General features: G+C 65.2%; 1 protein-coding gene across 1 annotated transcript; it reads right to left on the reverse strand.

Moving 5' to 3' along the window:
* Nucleotides 1-4072: 4072 nt before the first annotated feature.
* On the reverse strand, nt 4073-15250 carry OLFM2 (olfactomedin 2; the record flags this gene model as incomplete). Its single annotated transcript, XM_084277822.1, has 6 exons — nt 4073-4750; nt 5662-5768; nt 6721-6940; nt 8382-8537; nt 9473-9622; nt 15113-15250. 6 exons carry the CDS (start codon nt 15248-15250, stop codon nt 4073-4075), a joined length of 1449 nt encoding a protein of 482 aa, XP_084133948.1.
* Between the last annotated feature and the right edge of the window lie 4586 nt (nt 15251-19836).

Here is a 19836-nt window from a genome sequence, read left to right on the forward strand (position 1 = left end):
CGCGGCTGCGGCCGGTGGGACCCGCGAAGCTGCCGAGACGCCGCCGGCTCCTCCACGCGGCATCGGCCACGCCGCTTCCCTGGGGGGAGAGAGGCGGCTTCCAGAGACAAATGAGGCCTCATTAGGCCAATTAGAGCCCATTTGTCTTCTGTAGGGACTTATTTATTTATTTATTTCTCTCTCCATCCCCCCCCCCCAACCTCCCCATGTTCTTCCGGAGCCACTCGCGCTCCAGCGTCGCTTCCGAAGGGGCAGAGGGGAACACACACACACACACACACACACACACACACACACCCCATTCACACTCATCCCAAGAAACCCTTCGGCCTTCCGGATCCTTCCGGGGGTGACTCTGGACGTGGCGCTTCCCTTGGGGATGAGATGCTGCACATCAGCCTCGCGGCGCATCCCGGGCGCAGCGGCGTTATCCCGGAGGGAGGCGGAATCCCGACCCCACACTGGGCATCTCCCCCCCAGGTCCTGTTTCCCCTGTTGTTTCCCCTGTTGTTTCCCCTGTTGTTTCCCCTGTTGTTTCCCCTGTTGTTTCCCCTGTTGTTTCCCCTGTTGTTTCCCCTGTTGTTTCCCCTGTTGTTTCCCCTGTTGTTTCCCCTGTTGTTTCCCCTGTTGTTTCCCCTCTTGTTTCCCCTCTTGTTTCCCCTCTTGTTTCCCCTCTTGTTTCCCCTCTTGTTTCCCCTCTTGTTTCCCCTCTTGTTTCCCCTCTTGTTTCCCGTTTCCCCTCCCGTTTCCCTTCCCCCCTCTTTCCCTTTTCCCCCCCTCTTTCCCCCGTTTGTTTCCCCCCATTTCCCTCTGTTTCCCCCTTTATCCCTGTTCCCCTTTATCCCCATTCCCCTATTCCCCGTTTCCCTGTTCCCCTCTTCCCCCTGTTCCCCTCTTCCCCCTGTTTCCCTCTTCCCTGCCCTTTCCCCAGCACATTCCATCTCTCTTCCTTTATGCCATAAACCAAGAGGAACAACCCCCTTCAGCCGCCGCTCCGGAAGGTTCCACGGGCGATGCGAGCTGAAGGTGCTACAAACCCAGACCCCTAATTAATCCCTGGGACTTAGTCTGGGAGTTTCAGGGGGGAGGAAGGGCAGGGAGACCCTCTCCTCCCCTCCCCCTGGGTGATTCCTCCCCACTAAACCCATAACCCTTATTAAAGCACCGCGCAGGTTGCCAATAACCGGTATCGATCTCCGGTCGCCGAGTGAATTCAGCTCCCACAGGCTGAGCTTGGGAGCAGGAGGAGTTGGGAATTAATCTCTTAATATATATATATATTTAATTAAATAGTTAAAAAATCTCCATTTTCACTGGTCCCATTAGCTCTGAGCATCTATTATTTATCCCTGTAATTTCCAGCTGCGGCACCGGGCTGGGCGCCGGCATCCCGGGTCGCCATGGAAATGGGATGCTTTCATTAACAGCAGCTGATTAATTAAAGATGAAGGGAAATTGGTTTTTCCCGAGTTAGGTTTGGGGATGGGAAGTTGGGGGGGGGGGGAAAGAAGAGGAGGAGGGTTGGGGTTGGTTTTTTCCCCCATCCCTGGTGGTGTTTAGTGTTTGCCAAATGGGAGCTGGAGCATCCCCGCTGAGGTTCATCTCCTCAGAGAACAGATTCCCCCCACCCTGGATGCTCCCCAGCTGATACAATTCATAGATGGATCAATAAATGAAGAGCTGCTGGTGCGGGGCCGGGATACGGGGGGGTGTTTGGGGGGGGTGGGGATGATGAAACTCATCTGTATTCCCTCCTCCCAGCCACCCGCCAACGCTTCCGCTGGAACTCGTAAATAAACCCTGGGCTGCGGCAGCTGCCGCCTCACCGGGCTCGTTTGGGGCTGGGGGAAGAGAAATACCTCAAATTAAGGGGATGCAGAGCTGGGGAGGGGGGCTGAAGGGCTGAAATCAGCCCCCCTGTGCACCCCCATTTACCCTGAGTCTTTACCCTCACCTTAAACGCTGAACCTCCCGTTAATTATCGAGCCTCGTTAAATTCTGAGCCTCACACTGAAGCCTGAATCTCCCATTAAACTCCCAATATCGGATTAAATCCTGAATATCAGATTAACATCCGGATTCCACGTTCAATCCTGACCCTCCCATCAGCCATCGGATCCCCCATTAAATTCTGAATCCCTCATTAAATTCTGAATCCCTCATTAAATTCTGAATCCCCCATTAAATTCTGAATCTCTCCTTAAATTCTGAATCTCTCCTTAAATTCTGAATCTCTCATTAAATTCCCAATTTCACATTAAAATCTCAACCTCACCCCCCCCTCAGGGCTGGGTGGGAGGGTGTGACAGGGAGTTTTAGGGGGTCTCTTCCCCCCCCTCCCCCAGCCCTGGGGCTCCCCGTTATCCCTGTGAGAAGGATGCTCAGCCCCAGGCTGGTCCAGCTGGTGTTTGGTGAGGAGGTTCCTGGACTCTGAATAGGGATAATGGGGTGTAAGGGCGGGGTGGGGGGGGTGGGGGTCGTGCCCCCTCCCCAATGCTGCTTCTCACTGGGGGAGGGACTGGCCATGCGCTCACCTGCTTAATGAACAGGTTCCCTCCCCCATCAATCCTCCCCCCCCCCCCAGGGGGTCGATAACCCACCCAGGTGGGTGATGACAGCCAGGGGTGGGCAAGGGGTTCCTGCTGGGGGGGGGCCTAAGCATCCCACTGACCCAGCACTGCTGGGACCATCCGGGGGGGGTGTTCTGGGGGGGGGGGGGGTGGTTCCCAGCACTTGGACACATTGGAATATTTTGGGAATTTGATTCTTTTGGGGGGGGTTTAACACCAGTGGAAGGAGCTGCACCCCCCCACCGCCCCCCCCCCGTGTGTGGTGTGACACCCCCCCCCCGCCCCCATCCTTGCCCCCCCTCTCCCCAGCTCTGTCCCCAGCCGGGCTGGGAGCTGAATAAGGGATTCGGCTGCTGTCTGGGCTGCACCTCCTCAGGAATTACAATGGGCTGGAAAAACCCAGCCTGCAGCACGGGGGGGGCACTGGCTGCTCCCCCCACCCCCCCCCCCTTCCTGCAGCTCCGCTGTTATTAACTGCGCTGCTGAGATGAGTGGCAGCATCGCAGGAGGGGGAGATGGGATGGGGTGGGGATGGGGATGGGGTGGGGATGGAGTGGGGATGGGGATGGGGATGGGGATGGGGATGGGGATGGGGATGGGGATGGGGATGGGATGGGGATGGGGATGGGGATGGGGTGGGGATGGGATGGGGATGGGGATGGGATGGGGATGGGGTGAGGATGGGGATGGGGTGGGGTGAGGATGGGGTGGGGATGGGGATGGGGATGGATTGGGGATGGGGGTGGGGATGGGATGGGGATGGGGATGGGGTGAGGATGGGGTAGGGATGGGGATGGGGATTGGGATGGGGTGGGGATGGGGACCCTCATGCAGCCTCCCTCCCCCAGCCCTGCAGGCACGGTGCCGCAGCCACACTGGAGTTCCCTTTCCCTTCCCCATCCTCCGGCCTCGCCCGGCGCTGCTGTAATTTCCCCCATGCATTAAACATGCCCAGAACCGGCACCGCGGCGCGAGGGGAGCGCTGGGCACCGCAGCGGCTCCCGGCATCCACCGGCAGTGGGGACGGGGAGGGGGGAAAAGGGGGAGGGAGGGAGGAAAACCGAGCTGCTGGGTGACAAATAACAACAACCTTTAACAAATAAACCAGGGGAAGGAAGGAGCTGGGTGGAGAGTGGGTGTTGGGGAGGGGGAACAGCAGCCCGAGCGTTGACACACCTCAAAGAGAGCGTTGGTTTGTTTATTTGCCACCAAAATAAAGATGTTAAACCATGAAAATGAAATAAAAATAAAGGAAGGACCCCCCCCCCCCCCACCAAGGCCCGAGGTGGGCTGGGATGGAGGCAGCCACACGCCAGGCACCGCGGGGAGAGAACCCCGGGGAGCGCCAAGACAACCCCATGGGGAACGAGGAGGAGGAGGAAGGGGGAGGAGGAAGGAGGGAGGAAGGCTCCATCCCCTGGGGAGGATGGAGTGTAGAAAATTAAAGAGCTGGAGGAGGGGGGAGAGGAGGGTGGTCAGAGCAGCAGAGTCCAGCGCGGGCGTCACAGCTCGCCCGACGTCTTTATGACGTGGAAGAGCGTGACGTTGTAGATGACCTGGTGGCCGTTGTTCCAGGTGTAGAGCACCCTCTCCCGCGGGTTGTAGTCCAGCATGGATATGTGGGAGTACTGGTTGTGGAAGGGGATATCCGTGTACTCGTAGCTGGAAGTGTTTGTGTAGTAAGCGAAGTAGATCTTGGCGCCGGCCAGGTGGGAGTTGGTGACGTAGAGGGTGCCGCAGATCATGAAGGACTCGCCGGCGCTGCGCTTGGGGTACCCCGTGTCCCAGCTCCGCAGCACCTCCAGCGTGTGGGGGTCCACCCTGCTCACCACGATGTTGCCGGCGTTTTGGTTGGTGGTGTAGACAGCCCAGAGCCCGTTCTCATCCACCATGAAGTCGATGTCGGAGAAACCCCCCCAGGAGTAAGGGAAGGTGTTGTTGTAGCCGGCGCCGGCCAGGCTGCGCTGCACCAGGACGCTGCGGGAGCGGAAGTGGTACTTCACCGCGATGTTGCTCTGGTATTTGTTGTAGTAGAGGGACCCGTTGAAGACCACGTGGCCGGTACCGGCCCAGGGGTGAGGCAGGAGGTGCTGGACAAAGTTCTGTCCCGTCACGAAGTCGTTCAGGGTCCGGAACTCCAGCACGCGGCGGCCTTTGTAGTACCCGTCCATGTACCACACCTGTGGTGGGAGAGGGAGGTCAGGGTGGCCCGGCTCAAAATGGGACCCCCAACCCCTTCAGGGTGGGATTCCGGGACAGACAGACACAGCCCATGTACTTCAGAGCTTCCCCTCCCCATCCCCAGGGAGGTGCCGCCAGTCACGCTGCGGCCACACGATGGGGCAGGACACATTTCTGGTGTGTCCCCCGCCCCCTTTAAAGGGGTTTTCCACCCTTAATTCGTTAGGAATCCCCCCAGCTTGACCCAGAGCATCTGGGATGCTCCTGCCCAGCATCCCCAGGGAGGAGCTGCCCACCCACAGAGTCCTACAGATGCTCCTCCCATGGCTGCTCCCCATGCTGGTCCCCCCAACAGATGCTCCCTCCACAGCTGGTACCCCCACAGATGCTCCCCCCATGGCTGGTCCCCCCACGGATGCTCCCTCCACAGCTGGTCCCCCCACAGATGCTCCCCACCATGGCTGGACCCCCCACAAATGCCCCCCCCCACAGCTGCTCCCCATGCTGGTCCCCCCAACAGATGCTCCCTCCACAGCTGGTACCCCCACAGATGCTCCCCCCATGGATGCTCCCCATGGCTGGACCCCCCAACAGATGCTCCCTCCACAGCTGGTCTCCCCAACAGATGCTCCCTCCACAGCTGGACCCCCCACAGATGCTCCCCCCACGGCTGCTCCCCATGCTGGTCCCCTCAACAGATGCTCCCTCCACAGCTGGTCCCCCCAACAGATGCTCCCTCCACAGCTGGTATCCCCACAGATGCTCCCCCCATGGCTGCTCCCCATGGCTGCTCCCCCCACAGATGCTCCCCCCCACGGCTACTCCCCATGCTGGCCCCCCCAACCGATGCTCCCTCCACACCTGTCCCCCCACAGCTGCTCCCCCCATGGGTGCCCCCCACCCAGCTCACCCGGCTGTCGGCACTGGGCGTCATGGTGTCGGTCATCCAGGACCCGAAGCGGGAGCCGGACGCTCGGATGGTGATGGGGTTACTGACCCCCGTCAGCTTCCCACAGCCTGGGGGGAGAGAAGGGTGGAGAGGGGGGTGTGCAGAGTTTGGGGTTCAGGGGGGTTGTGCAGAGTTTGGGGTTCAGGGGGGGGGGGTGTGAGGAGAGGCGGCTCCCACACAGATCCCAGCTGCACCAGTAAACACCCCAGCGGAGCTCACTGGAGGATGCTGGGCTGCTGGTGTTATTATTAATAGCATTAATATCATTAATATAATTATTGTTAATATTAACCAGAGCTCAGGGTGTCGGTGCCAGGGGGATCTGGTTGCCCACCCATTCCAGAGCCCAGGGTGTCAGTGCTGGGGGGATCTGGATGCCCACCCATTCCAGAGCCCAGGGTGTGGGTGCTGGGGGGATCTGGTTGCCCACCCATTCCAGAGCCCAGGGTGTCAGTGCTGGGGGGATCTGGATGCCCACCCATTCCAGAGCCCAGGGTGTCGGTGCTGGGGGGATCTGGTTGCCCACCCATTCTGGACCCCAGGGTGTCAGTGCTGGGGGGATCTGGTTGCCCACCCATTCCAGAGCCCAGGGTGTTGGCGCTGGGGGGATCTTGTTGCCCACCCATTCCAGAGCCCAGGGTGTTGGCGCTGGGGGGATCTGGATGCCCACCCATTCCAGAGCCCAGGGTGTTGGCGCTGGGGGGATCTGGATGCCCACCCATTCCAGAGCCCAGGGTGTCAGTGCTGGGAGGATCTGGTTGCCCACCCATTCCGGACCCCAGGTTGTCAGTGCTGGGGGGATCTGGTTGCCCACCCATTCCAGAGCCCAGGGTGTCGGCGCTGGGGGGATCTGGTTGCCCACCCATTCCAGAGCCCAGGGTGTCGGCGCTGGGGGGATCTGGTTGCCCACCCATTCCAGAGCCCAGGGTGTCGGCGCTGGGGGGATCTGGTTGCCCACCCATTCTGGACCCCAGGGTGTCAGTGCCGGGGTGGTGGTGGGGAGGTTTGGGGTGCCCTTACCCAGCTTCTGCATGCAGGCGTGCAGCCGCGCCTCCAGCACCAGCACGCGCTGCTGCAGCTCCTCGTAGTCGTAGGCGCCCATCTCCTCCTGGATGGCCAGCAGGCTCCCAGAGAGGTTCCTCACCTCCTCCTTCAGGTGCACGATCAGCTGCGTGTCCGACTTGTACTGGTCCAGCACCGGCAGCAGCGGCAGCAGCTCCGTCATCTTGTCCTTCAGCTCCTGCCAAGGGAGTGGGGGGGGAATACATCACACCCCCCAGCTAATGGCTGGGATCCTGGTCGCTTTCCCCCACCCCTTGATGCTGCCTGTCTGTCTGTCTGTCTGTCCCTCCAGGGACGGCACAGATCTCGTTAACACGCCAGAGATAAAACCTGTTCCCTGGGCTGGTAATTAATAACAATTAGAAGGCTTTGCGTCTTCTAGGGGCTAATGAATCACCCACAGCCGGTGCTATCGCTGCGCTCTGCAGCCTGGGAACAGGGAATGCCTCAGGGATGCTCAGGCACCAGGAATGCCTCAGGGATGCTCAAGTACCAGGAACACCACAGGGATGCTCAGGTACCAGGAATGCCTCAGGGATGCTCGAGTACCGGGAACACCACAGGGATGCTCAGGTACCAGGAATGCCTCAGGGATGCTTGAGTACCGGGAACACCACAGGGATGCTCAGGCACCAGGAATGCCTCAGGGATGCTCGAGTACCAGGAACACCACAGGGATGCTCAGGTACCAGGAATGCCTCAGGGATGCTCGAGTACCGGCAACACCACAGGGATGCTCAGGTACCAGGAATGCCTGAGTACCAGGAACACCACAGGATGCTCAGGTACAGGGAGCATCACAGGGATGCTTGGGTACCAGGAAGACTGCAGGGATGCTTGGGTACTTGGAACACCGCAGGGATGCTGGGGCACCAGGAGCCGTGCATCCTCCTGGCAGGCCTGTGCCAGCCACCGTGCCGGCACAGCAGCAACCTGGGGTGGTGGGGGGAGCACAGCACTGAGCTGGCCCTGGCTCACAGCCACTCCATGGAGTCTCCTTGTCCCAAGGACACTGTAAATCCAGCATCCTGGTCATGGGGTTCAGCACCTCCTGCTGTGATGAACCCAGCCGACCCGCTTGCTGCCGCCCCGGTTCCCATCAGCGCCCAGCACCCGCCCGAGCATCCTCCCAGTCTGGTGCCAAGAACCAGCCTCTCCCGAGACAGAAACACTCCTCAGCTGTCAGGATGAAGCCTGGAGGCTCCCAAAATAAACCAGTACCCTGGCAGGGGGGGGTTGGTAATGGGATTTCTCGGCGGCACGGAGCCGCTGCAGCGCGGGCGGCATCGACTCGCGGGCCCCATCGATCGCGCGGCGCTGGCGGCTGCCTCCAGCAGCTGGGAACCACGTCTGGGCTGGGAATTGGTCAGCCCACTGGGTCCCCTCCTCAAGGTTGGGGGGTTTTCTCTGTGTCACCCCCCCATGACTGAGCATCCCCCATCCCAAGCGGGCACCTCGCACCCAGCCTGTGCCCTCAGGCACCGTGGGGACACTGGGACCGCTGCAGCGATGCTCAGCTGCATCACTACCCCCCCCTTGTAGTGCCTGGTCCCAGGAGGCATGGAGGGGGTGGAGAGGTGGGAGGGGGCATCTGGTGTGGGTAGGGGGTGCAGGCCCACCTGGAAGCTCTTGGCATTGAGGCTCTTCTGGCTCTCAGCAGCCACCTTGAGGCGGGAGTCCAAGCCCTTCATCAGGGACTCGGTGTTGCGCACGTACTGGAGGTCGCGGTAGGTCCGGAGATCCAGCACCTCCATCGACTGGGAGATGTTCTGCACCTGCACAGTGGGAAGGTGAGGGGAGGGTAAAGACACACCCCCCCCTCAGCCTAATTAACACACCCTAATGAAGGAGGGCCTGAGCCAGGGATGAAATTTCGGGGTGCAGCAAGGGCAGTGGGGAGGGGTGCTGCTGGGACACCCCCTACCCTGGCATCCCCATCCCCAGGGAGCTGTGGGAGGAGCAGCTCCCTGCTCCAGCCTTTACCTGAACACCTGGGACAAAACACCCCCCTGAAGCCCCCCCACCCCATTTAACACACAGAATAACCCATAAACCAACGTGTCCCCCATTCCTCATTAAGCCCCTGGAGCAGGCAGCTCCCTGCCAGCCCTGATGAGGTTTCATTCCCTAATTTCACCTGTCACAGCCAGTTGTTTCCCCCCCCCTCCCCAACCCCATCAGGTGCTCAACCAGTTGGTTATTTATCCCCCACTGCCGTTGCCTGGGCATGGAGCAGCTGAGGCAGAAGGGGGGGGGGGGGGGTGTTTGTGGGACATTATCATGAAAGTTTAATCAGTGGTTGGGGGTTATTTGGCTGTTTTCCTGCCTGTGGGGATGGGAAAATAACCAGGGATGGGGGGGGGAGGGGATTAAGTGAGCCCTGCTCCGGCGCTCAGCTCCGTGCCGACGGGAAGGGGAGGGCTGATGGCATGACCAGGAGTGTGAGACCCCCATGGGAAGCACCCACCCTGCATCCAACACCCCTCAGCCCACAGGGCTGGGGGGGCTCAGTGGCGTATGGTGGGATTTACCCCCAGGTCCCAGTTCACCTCTGGAACCACATTTCAGGCATCACCGGGTGCCGGTGGCACCGCGACAGCCGGGAGGACCAAAGGGAGGATGCGAATGCTCTTAGGGATGCTCACACCATCAGGGTGATGTCAGGGGGGCGTAGGAAGCGCCCCTCACACCCCCTCAATTACCCACTCACCTTCTCCATGAGCTGGCGGAGCTGGTGGCTGCGCAGGTCGCGGGAGCAGGTGCCCTGCACGGGGATGACGGCGGTGCAGAGGCATTTGCCATCGGGGGCCTGTGCCGAGGTGTAGACCTGCCAGCCCTCGTCTGGGCTCTGGAAAAGGGTCTGTGGAGAGAGGAGAAGGAGGAGGGGGGGGGGGGGGGATGTCAGGATGCTGCCACCCCCACCCTGCCTGGGCTTCCCCAGACCCGCAGCTGCAACATCACCTGGGGGAGATACTGAGTGTCTGAGCCTTTGGCATCACCGCGCAAGGAGCGACGGCCCCGGCACTGGGGTGAGCCCAGAGACCCCCCTTCCCAAACCATCACCATCCCATGTGGGCACTGGCAGAGCCCGGTGCACATTCTGCCCGGGCACGGTGCTGTCCTGCCCGCTGCCACCTCCCATGTGGCTCCATCCTCATCCCCATCCTCATCCTCATCCCCATCCTCCTGCTCATCCCCCACCCCACAGACCTCTCCACACTCGTTTTTCCTTCCTTTCATCCAAGTTGTTTCCTATCTTATCCCCACCCCTGGAACCCGTTTCTCCCAAGGGACCCGCTCAGGATAACGGAGGGACATGATGAAACGCTCTTCATCCTCTCCTCATCCTTCATCTTCCTCCCAGAGATCCAACCTGCCTTTACCAGGGGAGCCAGAGCTGGGGGACATGGAATTCCCTCCATGGTGGAGCTGGAATACCCTTCCTGGGGAGCTGGAATTCCCTTCCCTGGGGGAGCTGGAATTCCTTCCCTGGGGGAGCTGGAATTCTCTCCCTGGGGGAGCTGGAATTCCCTTCCCTGGGGGGAGCTGGAATTCCCTCCCTGGGGGAGCTGGAATTCCTTCCCTGGGGGAGCTGGAATTCCCTCCCTGGGGGGAGCTGGAATTCCCTTCCCTGGGGGAGCTGGAATTCCCTTCCTGGGGAGCAGATCCAAGTAGGAATTGCCGATTCCTCCCCAGTTCTCACCCCAATCCTGCCCTGCTCACCCCAAAAACCCAGCAGAGCCACATCCCCCCCATCCTCCTCCTCTCCGCCGATGTATCCCGGGGTTTTGTGCCGGGTCATTTAGCATTTCAAGGGTAATTAATAATGATCAATTAAGGAAATCAGGAGCCAACCCATCACTCCTGCAAGGAGCCAGGCCCAGACTAACGAGCTGCTCCCTGTAACGAGCCCGGGAACGGGACTCTGCTGCCCACACAGCAGCTGGAACATCGTGTTTGGCATCCAGGGGGGGATTTATGGGGCGCAGCGGCGGCTCAACCACCACCCCCACCACCCTCAAACCCCCAGCACCACCAGGATTAATTAACAGCTGTAAAACTAACGAGGGTGATTCCAGAGTTATCACACAGGGATGGACAGAACGACAGGACTGATGTGGATGCCCAACTGGCACGGGGTGAGAGGGGGGGGGGCTGGGAGCCCTCAGCAGCCCCCCCCCCACGCCGATGACATGACACATCCCAGGCTAATGAGGCCATAGTAATTAATTCCTGGCAGGTCAATTAATACAGCAGGAGATGAGCCAGCAAGGGCTCGGTGTGTGTGTGTGTCCCTCCCCACCCCAAAAATCCTCATGGCAGGAGGGGGTCTGATGCGTTACCATGGGCACAGCACCGGGCTGCCACCCAGGGTACCAGCACCCATCACTGGCTCCCACCCCAGGAGCACCCTGTGCACCAAAAGCCTCATTTCTATCCCCAATCCCCCCCCCAGAAAATCAAGAGCTGCTGCAAGAAGAGCTGAGAGGAAACCAGGAGCATCTGCAGCCCCCGAGGACCCACTTCCCGCTACCCAGGACCCCCCCACACCCCTCCCCACTCCAGCCACGGCCGAGCGGCAGCGGCCATCAATACTTCATAAAGGGCTAATGAATAATTAACAGCAGGCAGGATGCGCCCCGAGCCGCCGCGTCGGAGGCTGGCAGAGCTCCTCTGCCTCTGCACAGCGCCGAAGCCCTGAGGCCCACCCCAAGCACCCCCCCAAACACCCCCCCACCCTCTTCTCCTTGGGATGCAGGCGAGCATCATCCATGGACCAGAGCCAGAGCCTGGCTGGATGATGCTCTGTGGCCGCATCCTGCAGCGACCCCCCCCAGGGAGGGAGGTGGGGGGCAGCGCTGCCCACTGAGGGGCTGGGGGGGTGTGTGTGGGGGGTGGGGGCTCCTGTGGCTGAGGTTCAGCCTGTGCAATCTGTCAGCGGGTAATTAATTAAGAGCTCTCTGGGAAAGCTGCCCGCTCGGCAGAGGAGAAACTGCTGACACCCCGGGACGCGGCGCAGCTGCCTGGCGGGGAGATGAGGCCTGGGGGGGGCTCAAAGTGGGGGGGGGGGGGCTGGCAAAGCACCCAGGAAGCCCCATGACACCCCCTCACCTCGGCACTGAACCCACAGCCAGGGCGCACGGGGGGGGTCCAAGGGAGCACCCGTGGAAGCCAGGAGAGCCTAAATCATGGGTGGTAAAGGCCAGACCCCCCCACACACACCCCCCCCCTCCATGTCCTGCCCCCCCTTTTTTAGGTGATGGAGCCGCTGCAGAGGATGCTTGTGTCTCTCCCCACCCCATCACCAGCGCCAGCCGGAGCGCGGTGCCGCGGTGCCACGGCGAGTGGAGGGACACCGCGTGCTCCGAGTGCCGAGCGCCGGCACCCCACGGGCCCAGAGGATGGGAGAACCCCGGTTCTGGCTCTGCTGAAGGGAAAGGAGAGGCCTGAGAGGCCCGAAGGCCCCGCCAGGCCTGGAGCTTCAGGGTGAGCCGGGCTCATGGGAGCAGCCGGCCTTGGTGAACCCCGGTGGGAACCGGCACCCCGGCAGGAACCGGCACCCCGGCACGGCTGTGCCAGCGGCTTCTCACAGCCCACGGGCCTGGCACGTTGTCCCCTCACACCCCAGGGCCCCACACACTGTCCCAGTGGCTCCTGGCACCCCATAGCCCCACACACTGTCCCCTCACACCCCAGGGACCCACAGGCTGCCCTGACAGCCCCTCACACCCCATAGCCCCACACACCGTCCCCTCACACCCCAGGGCCCCACACCCTGTCCCCTCACACCCCAGGGCCCCACAGCCTGTCCCCTCACACCCCATGGCCCCACACCGTGTCCCCTCACACCCCACAGCCCCACACACCGTCCCCTCACACCCCATGGCCCCACAGGCTGTCCCCTCACACCCCAGTGCCCCACACCCTGTCCCCTCACACCCCATGGCCCCACAGGCTGCCCTGACAGCCCCTCACACCCCAGGGCCCCACAGGCTGTCCCCTCACACCCCAGGGCCCCACACGCCGTCCCCTCACACCCCAGGGCCCCACAGGCTGCCCTGACAGCCCCTCACACCCCATGGCCGCACACCCTGTCCCCTCACACCCCATGGCCCCACACCCTGTCCCCTCACACCCCATGGCCCCACACCATGTCCCCTCACACCCCAGGGCCCCACAGCCTGTCCCCTCACAGCCCATGGCCCCACAGGCTGTCCTGACAGCCCCTCACACCCCAGGGCCCCACAGGCTGTCCCCTCACATCCCAGGGCCCCACACCCTGTCCCCTCACACCCCATGGCCCCACATGCCATCCCCTCACACCCCATGGCCCCACAGGCTGCCCTGACAGCCCCTCACACCCCATGGCCCCACACCATGTCCCCTCACACCCCATGGCCCCACATCCTGTCCCCTCACACCCCAGGGCCCCACAGGCTGTCCCCTCACACCCCAGGGCCCCACACGCCGTCCCCTCACACCCCAGGGCCCCACAGGCTGCCCTGACAGCCCCTCACACCCCATGGCCCCACAGGCTGTCCCCTCACACCCCAGGGCCCCACAGGCTGCCCTGCCAGCCCCTCACAGCCCGGCAGCCGGCGTGGGCGGCTGCGCCAGCCCCTTGCAGCCGCATTGGCATCGCTCCTTCCCGGTGATTAATGATTTTACACCGAGCAGCGGAGGGCGACTAATGATCAGCCAATTACTGTAGAACAGCAGCGCTGCTCTACCCCCCCCCCCCCCCCCAACCCCCCCCCCCAGCCCCCAGTGCCACTAATTGCCCTGCAACATGATTGGCGCTGCCCGCTGAGACCCCCACCGCCGGCACGCGTGGGGCTGCAGCGGCGAAGGCCAACCAGCCTCATCCTCTGCAGTCAGCCTGGCTTGGCGGGGGGGGGGGGGGGTACCCCAAAAAGGACCCCTGTGGAAAGCGCTGGGGGCTGGTGTCAGCCCACGGCAGAGCCAAGGAGGGGGGGAGCAGCCCCGGTGAGCCCCCAATGGTGGCTCGTGGGGGGGGTGGGGGGCTGCTGCTGGGAGTGGGGGGCACATCAGCCAGCCCAGTAGATTGGGGGGGCCAGTCTAGATGGGTTGTGGCAGCTGCTGTCTCCAACACCCCCAAACCAGACTGTAGCCCCCCCACACACCCATTATCACCGCTGGCAATAGCATGAAGCACCCACAGTGGCAGGACCCCCCCTCCCCAAAACCAGGGGGTCCAGCCCCACAGGAGAACATTCCAGCTACCAGAGGGGTTGTTTCTTGTGACAAAGGATGTGACCCCCACACCATGCCCCCCCCCCACTCCCCCCACCATCCCCGGCTCTGGCTGGGCCCTCCCCTCCCCTCCCAGGGGGCTCATTGGTGCCTGCGGCATCGCCCGGAGCCCCATCCCTCCTGCTGCAGCCCCCCCCCCAGCACCCCCCACAACATCCATAGAGAGCGGGGGTTGTGTGTGTGTCCCCCCCCCCCTCCCTGATCCCAACCCACAGTGGGGTCTGTGACGCCAGCCAGGACCCCCAGAGCCTCAGGGGAAATTTGGGGAGGGGTCCCTGCTAGGGGGGGAGTGGGGGAGCCCAGCTTGGGGATAGGCACCAGCAAACTGGGGTGGGGGTCACCCACTTCCCTAGCTAGGACCCCCCTCCGGCTGGGGGGAGAGCAGGGGTCCTGCGTGGGTCCCCCCACACCCACCCCCTCCCCAACCACCTCCCAGCACAGTGTTCTGGGGGGAAAGACCCCGCAGGGGGTCAGGACCCCCCCCCCCCCCAACACCCCGGGAGGGGATAGGGAGGGTGATCTCCTGCTTTGGACGACCCCAGCCCCAGCTCCCCAGTGAGAGCAGCCCCCCCGTGGGGGGGGGGGGTCCCGGGGTGCCCTGCACAGGGTGGGGGTCCCGATGCCCGGGGAATCCCCAGTGGAGGGGATGGGGGGGGGGTCCAATCCTGTGCTCAGGGGTGAAGTGGAAGAGGGGGGGATGGGGGGGGTCCCGGTGTACCAAGTCCAGGAGGGCGAGAGAGAGGAGGACGGTGGGTGCCCATACCCGGGGTGGGGGGGGGGGGGGGGATGGGGGAGTCCCCGGTGCGCCCCGCCGGGGGGGTGGGAAGGAGAGGGGGGGGGGGGTGGGGGTGGAGGGGAAGGGGCGGGATGTACCCAGGAGAAGACAGAGGAGGAAGGGGGGGGGTCCCCATGCCCAGGGTGGGGTGGGGGAGGAAGAGGGGCGGTCCCGGTGCGCCACATCCCGGGTACCGGTGGCGCATCTCCGCGCCGCAACCCGGGCATCCCCCCCCCCTCCCTCCATCCCCATCCCCATCCCCATCCCCACCCCCTCCCCACTACCGAGGGGTCGACTCACGATCTTCTCGGAGGTGCCAGCCCGGGACACGGCGGTGCCGTTGAGCCCCACGAGGGAGGGCAGCGTCTGGGACATCCAGTTGGTCACCATGGCCATGGTGCTGAGCACGGCCCCGATCTTCAGCAGCGGCACCGTCATGTCGCCGCCGCCGCCGCCGCACGCCCATCACCCCCCCCCCGACCCCGCACACCCCCCCACCCACCCACCCACCCACCACCACCCCGGCTCCTCTGTGTACCGTGTGTCCCCCCTTCCCCGGTGTCCCCCCCCCCGGTGCCCACCCCGCACCGGCCCCCGCTGCCTGCGGAGCCCCGCGCCGCGCTCGCGCTTATAACGGGGCCGGCGCCGCTCCGGAGTGACGTCGGCACTGTTGGACCCGGGCCAGCCCGGTATGGCCCCCCCCCCCAACCCATCTCACACCCCCCCACATCCCAGTTTGGGGCGGGTCTGGTCGGTATTGGGATGGTCTCGATTGGGGGGAGGGTCCCATCCCGGTTTGGGGTGGTTCAATCTGGCCACGGTACCAGCCCCCCCACCCCCCCCCACCCCACATCCCCCCCCCGCAGGTCCCCTTTGGGAACCATCGCCCGGCTGGGGGAGCAAGAACCCCCCCCCCCCCCCCTCCGCGGGGTGGGGAAGGAGGAGCTCAGAGACTCTGGTTCGGAAGAGTGGGACCCCCCTGGAGATCCCCAGGTCTGGGGGAGCTGCACCCTTGGGGTCCCCTCGTTTAGAGGGTGGGACCCCCAGAAATTTGGTCTGGGGGAGCAGGACCCCTGGAGCATCCCCCCCCCCCCCGGCCCTTCCCACTCCCCCTTTCACAGGACCAGGGATCTCCAGTTGGGTCTGGGGGCTGCAGCCACCCCTGAGCTCCCATCACCCCGGCCCCACCCACACACCCCCGCCCCCCCCCCCAAATCCTCACCTGCATCCTCACCGCAGCCCAGGGCTGCAGGGACCGGGCAGGATGCGACCCCCCCCCCCCCCCCGCTTCCCACAGCACGAGCTCCCTGGGGTCCCCCAGGACACCCCAAACCCCCTCAGCAGCTCTGCCTGTGGGTGCCCACCCTGACACCCCCCCCCCTTCCCCCAGCACCCGACCCGCTGGGTTCAGCGGGACACCCCCCCCCCTCGAGGCTTTGAGCATCCTCTCCCCGGTGGGTGTTTTTGGGGGGGGGGCATGGGGAGGGGGGGGTGGAATCGCCTCCGTCTCCCGTGTCACGGGCGCGCAGTGCCACCGCGTGGGGGACAGACACGCACAGCACCGGCTCCCACGAGGGCAACCACGGGGAAACCCCCCCCCAACACCCTCCCCCGCACCCACTGCGCCCCCACCCCAGGGTTTCCAGGCGCGGAGGGGATGGAGCGCGGTGACAACTGTCCCCACGCCCTGGGGTGGTGGTGGGGGGCTGAAAGGTGGGTGCTCATCTCTGAGACACACCCCCCCCCAGTGCTCAGGGACCCCCAAAGTGCAGCTGTGCCCCCGCGGGGGCTCCCCTGGGTGCAGCCAGGGAATGAGACATGGGCGGCCCCATGAAGGACCCACTTTTAGGGGATGGGGGGGGTGACCCCACAGCCAGGGAGTGGGGCTTCCCAGACCCCTCCTTTCCCACCCACCCAGACCCCTCCTTTCCCACCCCCCCACCAGCCCCATGTGCTCCCACAGGGGCACCCACGGGCTGAGCATCCCCCCCACCCCACACCCCGTGGGGCAGCTTCAGCTGGGGGGTTCACACAGAGCAGGAGGGTGGGGGAACCCACCCCACCACCAGCCCCTTTGTGACCCCCAAACCTTCTCCCAGCCCTTGGTCACCCCCACTGCAGCTGGGTAACCCCCTTTCCCTCCCTGCCTGCAAAGAGCTCATTAACTCGGGCTCGTTAGGTGGGGCCTAGCACGGTGCTGGGGAACCCTGTGGATGAAGGGGGGGGGGGGGCTTGATGGGGCCACACTCCCACCCCCCAAACCCACTGGGGGGGGAAGGGGGAGATGCAGGTGTGGCTGTGACACCCCCTCTCCCTTCCCCAGTGACCCTTAGATCCCCCACACACCCCCAGCCAGGTCCCTGCATCCCGTCCCTACCCCATCCCCCCCCCCAAGAGGGGTAGCACCCATGGGAGGGGGGTGGTTGGGGGGTCCCAGAGCCACCCCAATCCCTTGCAGCTCGGGGACAGCAGCAGGCTGGTGGCTGGACCACGCTCTAGGCAGGCTGGGGACAGACATCCTGCCCGGCATCAGCTCCAGCATCACCCCACAAAAGCACCCCTGGGTGCCCCCAGCCTGCACCCCCCCCTCGCTCAGGCATAATCAACAGGCTGCTCATTAATAACGAACCACTTAATTGCAGGTAACGCCTGGCCCAGCACCCCGGCCGTGGTGCCGAAACCCGTGCCGAAGGGATGAGGCCACCCCAGGCGTCCCCAAAGCAGCCCCGTCCCCACAGCTGACCTCCCGTGCCCCCCACCCACCCAAAGCTGCTTGGAGGACGATGACAACCCCGGGATACAGGGGGGACACGGGGACACCCAGCTCCATCCTCGCGGTGTCACCCCGCCCTGGCACAAGGAGGTGACGGTTCCGGGTGACGGAGCCGCGTTGTCCCCCGGGCGGTGGCACACGCAGCCCCAGACACCCACCCTGGCACAGCTGCTGCTGGGCACAGCTGGAAAGCAGCTGGTTCCAGGGGTGGCTCTGGGGACACCGGTGCCCGTGGGTGCTGCCACACCGGCTGCTCCCGGGGACCCCGAGTCACCTCCCTGTCCCCGCATGGGTGGCTCATCCCGGCACCGGCTCCAAACCCTGCCAGGGGTGCACCCATGGGTGTCTGCTCCCTCCCCCATCCCCAGGCCGGCTCAGACCCACTCTCACCCCCCCCACAGAGTCCCCCCAAGGTGGGGACAGCCGGGTCCCCACGCCCACCCCAGTGTGGGGATGGATCCAGGCCGGGTCCCTCGTCCTCATCGGCCACGTGCGAAGGCGCCGCCGCCAGAGCCGCCCATCACCACGTGTCCCGGCACCGCGCCGCACGAGGCCGGGTCCCAGCATCCCCCTGCTCAGCCCCCCAGGGATGTCTGGGGTGGGGGGCACACCAGCATCCCTGCACCCAGCTAGCCCTGGACCCCCCCCCCCCATATCCCCTCTTTGAGGCCCCCCCGGGTGGGTTGCAACCCGGGGGTGCTTCCCAGCACCCACCCGTGCTTGGGAAGGACCCAGCGCCCAAGCACCACCCACGAACACCCAACCCCCCACCACCACCACCCTGTTCCCCGCCCCCCCACAGCGCATCCCTCCCTGGGTGACCTGGGGTCCCCCCGGGGTCCCCCATCCTGGGGACACACCCCGGGCACATCCCGGCGTCCCACCGGCCCGGTGCCAAACGGGCATCCCCGGGGGGAAGCCGAGGGCACCGCCCGACCCCCCCCCACCCGGAACCGACCCGTTCATCCCCCCCCACCGCCCCCATCCCCCCCCCCCCAGCTCCGCGGCGCCCCCGCCCGCCCTCACCTGCATCGCGGGGGACCCGGCGGAGAGGAGGAGGAGGAGGCCGGGGAAGAAGCGCATCCTGCGGGCACGGCCCCCGCCGGGGGCCGGCTCAACGCTGCCGGTACCGGAGCCCTACCGGGCCGGCTCGTTCCCCGCCGCCGCCGTTCAGCGCCCGCCGCAGCCGCATCCCCCGGCCGGGCCCCGCCGCCGCCGCCGCCGCCTTTGTCCGCGCCGGTCCCCCCCCCCCCCCCGCCCCCGCTTCTTCCTCCCCCCAGCCCCGGCCGGGCCCCGCCGCCGGTTGCAGCCGCGGTACCGGCCCCGGTGAAGGGGGCGGCGCGCCCGGGGCGGGAGGCTGGAGACGCCCGGTCGGACCGGGCCGGGTGGGGCGGAACCGAACCGGGCTGGACCGAACCGAGAGGGGAGGGGAGGGGGTGGGGGGGAGGGATGGGGGAGGGAGGGAGGGAGGTGACCGGGCACGTCTCGTGTCCCCCCCGCCCCGGGATGCTCGGGGTGGGGGTGGGGGGGCGGTGGGATGCCGGTCCCCTCGCCGGGGTCCCCGGGGTGGGTGGCAGGTGGGATGCTCGGTCCCGCTGTGCTCATGCCCAGCCCCCCCCCCCCCCCACCGCCCCACCCCCCTCCCGGGGTGGGCCAGACGCTCCCCGATCCCCCCAACCCGCCCCCCCCCCCCCCCAAGGGGAGTCGGAAAGGGGTCCCCAGGGTGGGGGCAGCACCCCAGGGCTGGGGAGCCGCGGGGGGGGGCGGGGGGGGGGGGTGTAACACCAGCCCCCCCCCGTACACCAGCCTCGCACGCCCTGGTGCAAGAAGCGGGGACACGAGGGGGTGTGGGGAACCCCCGGTTTGGGGTGGGGGGTGTGCAGAGCCCCCTCCCCCAGCCCCTCCCCCCCCCCCCCAAGCTGCCCGTTCCCATGGGGTTGCCAAGGACTCGGGGGGGGGACACACGGCGGCTTCGATACAGTCGGTTTATGTTACAGTGACCGCGACGGCAGCGGGACCCCGACCCCGGCCCCGACCCCCTCCCCACGACCCCCTCCCCACGGCCCCCCCCCCCCCCTCGCCGCGCGGGACGGGCTCTGGGGTGATGCCCCCCCAGGAACGTGTGCGGGGGGGTTCCCCTTGCCACCCACTCCCCCCAAAAGGGAGCCCCCCACCCTGGGGTCGGGCTCACGGTCCTGGGGGGGGGGGGGGGGCTGGTGGAGGCTGGGGAGGGGGCTCCCCGCAGGCAGCG

Source organism: Gallinula chloropus (genome assembly GCF_964237585.1).
Source record: "Gallinula chloropus genome assembly, chromosome: 36".
Taxonomy (NCBI): domain Eukaryota; kingdom Metazoa; phylum Chordata; class Aves; order Gruiformes; family Rallidae; genus Gallinula; species Gallinula chloropus.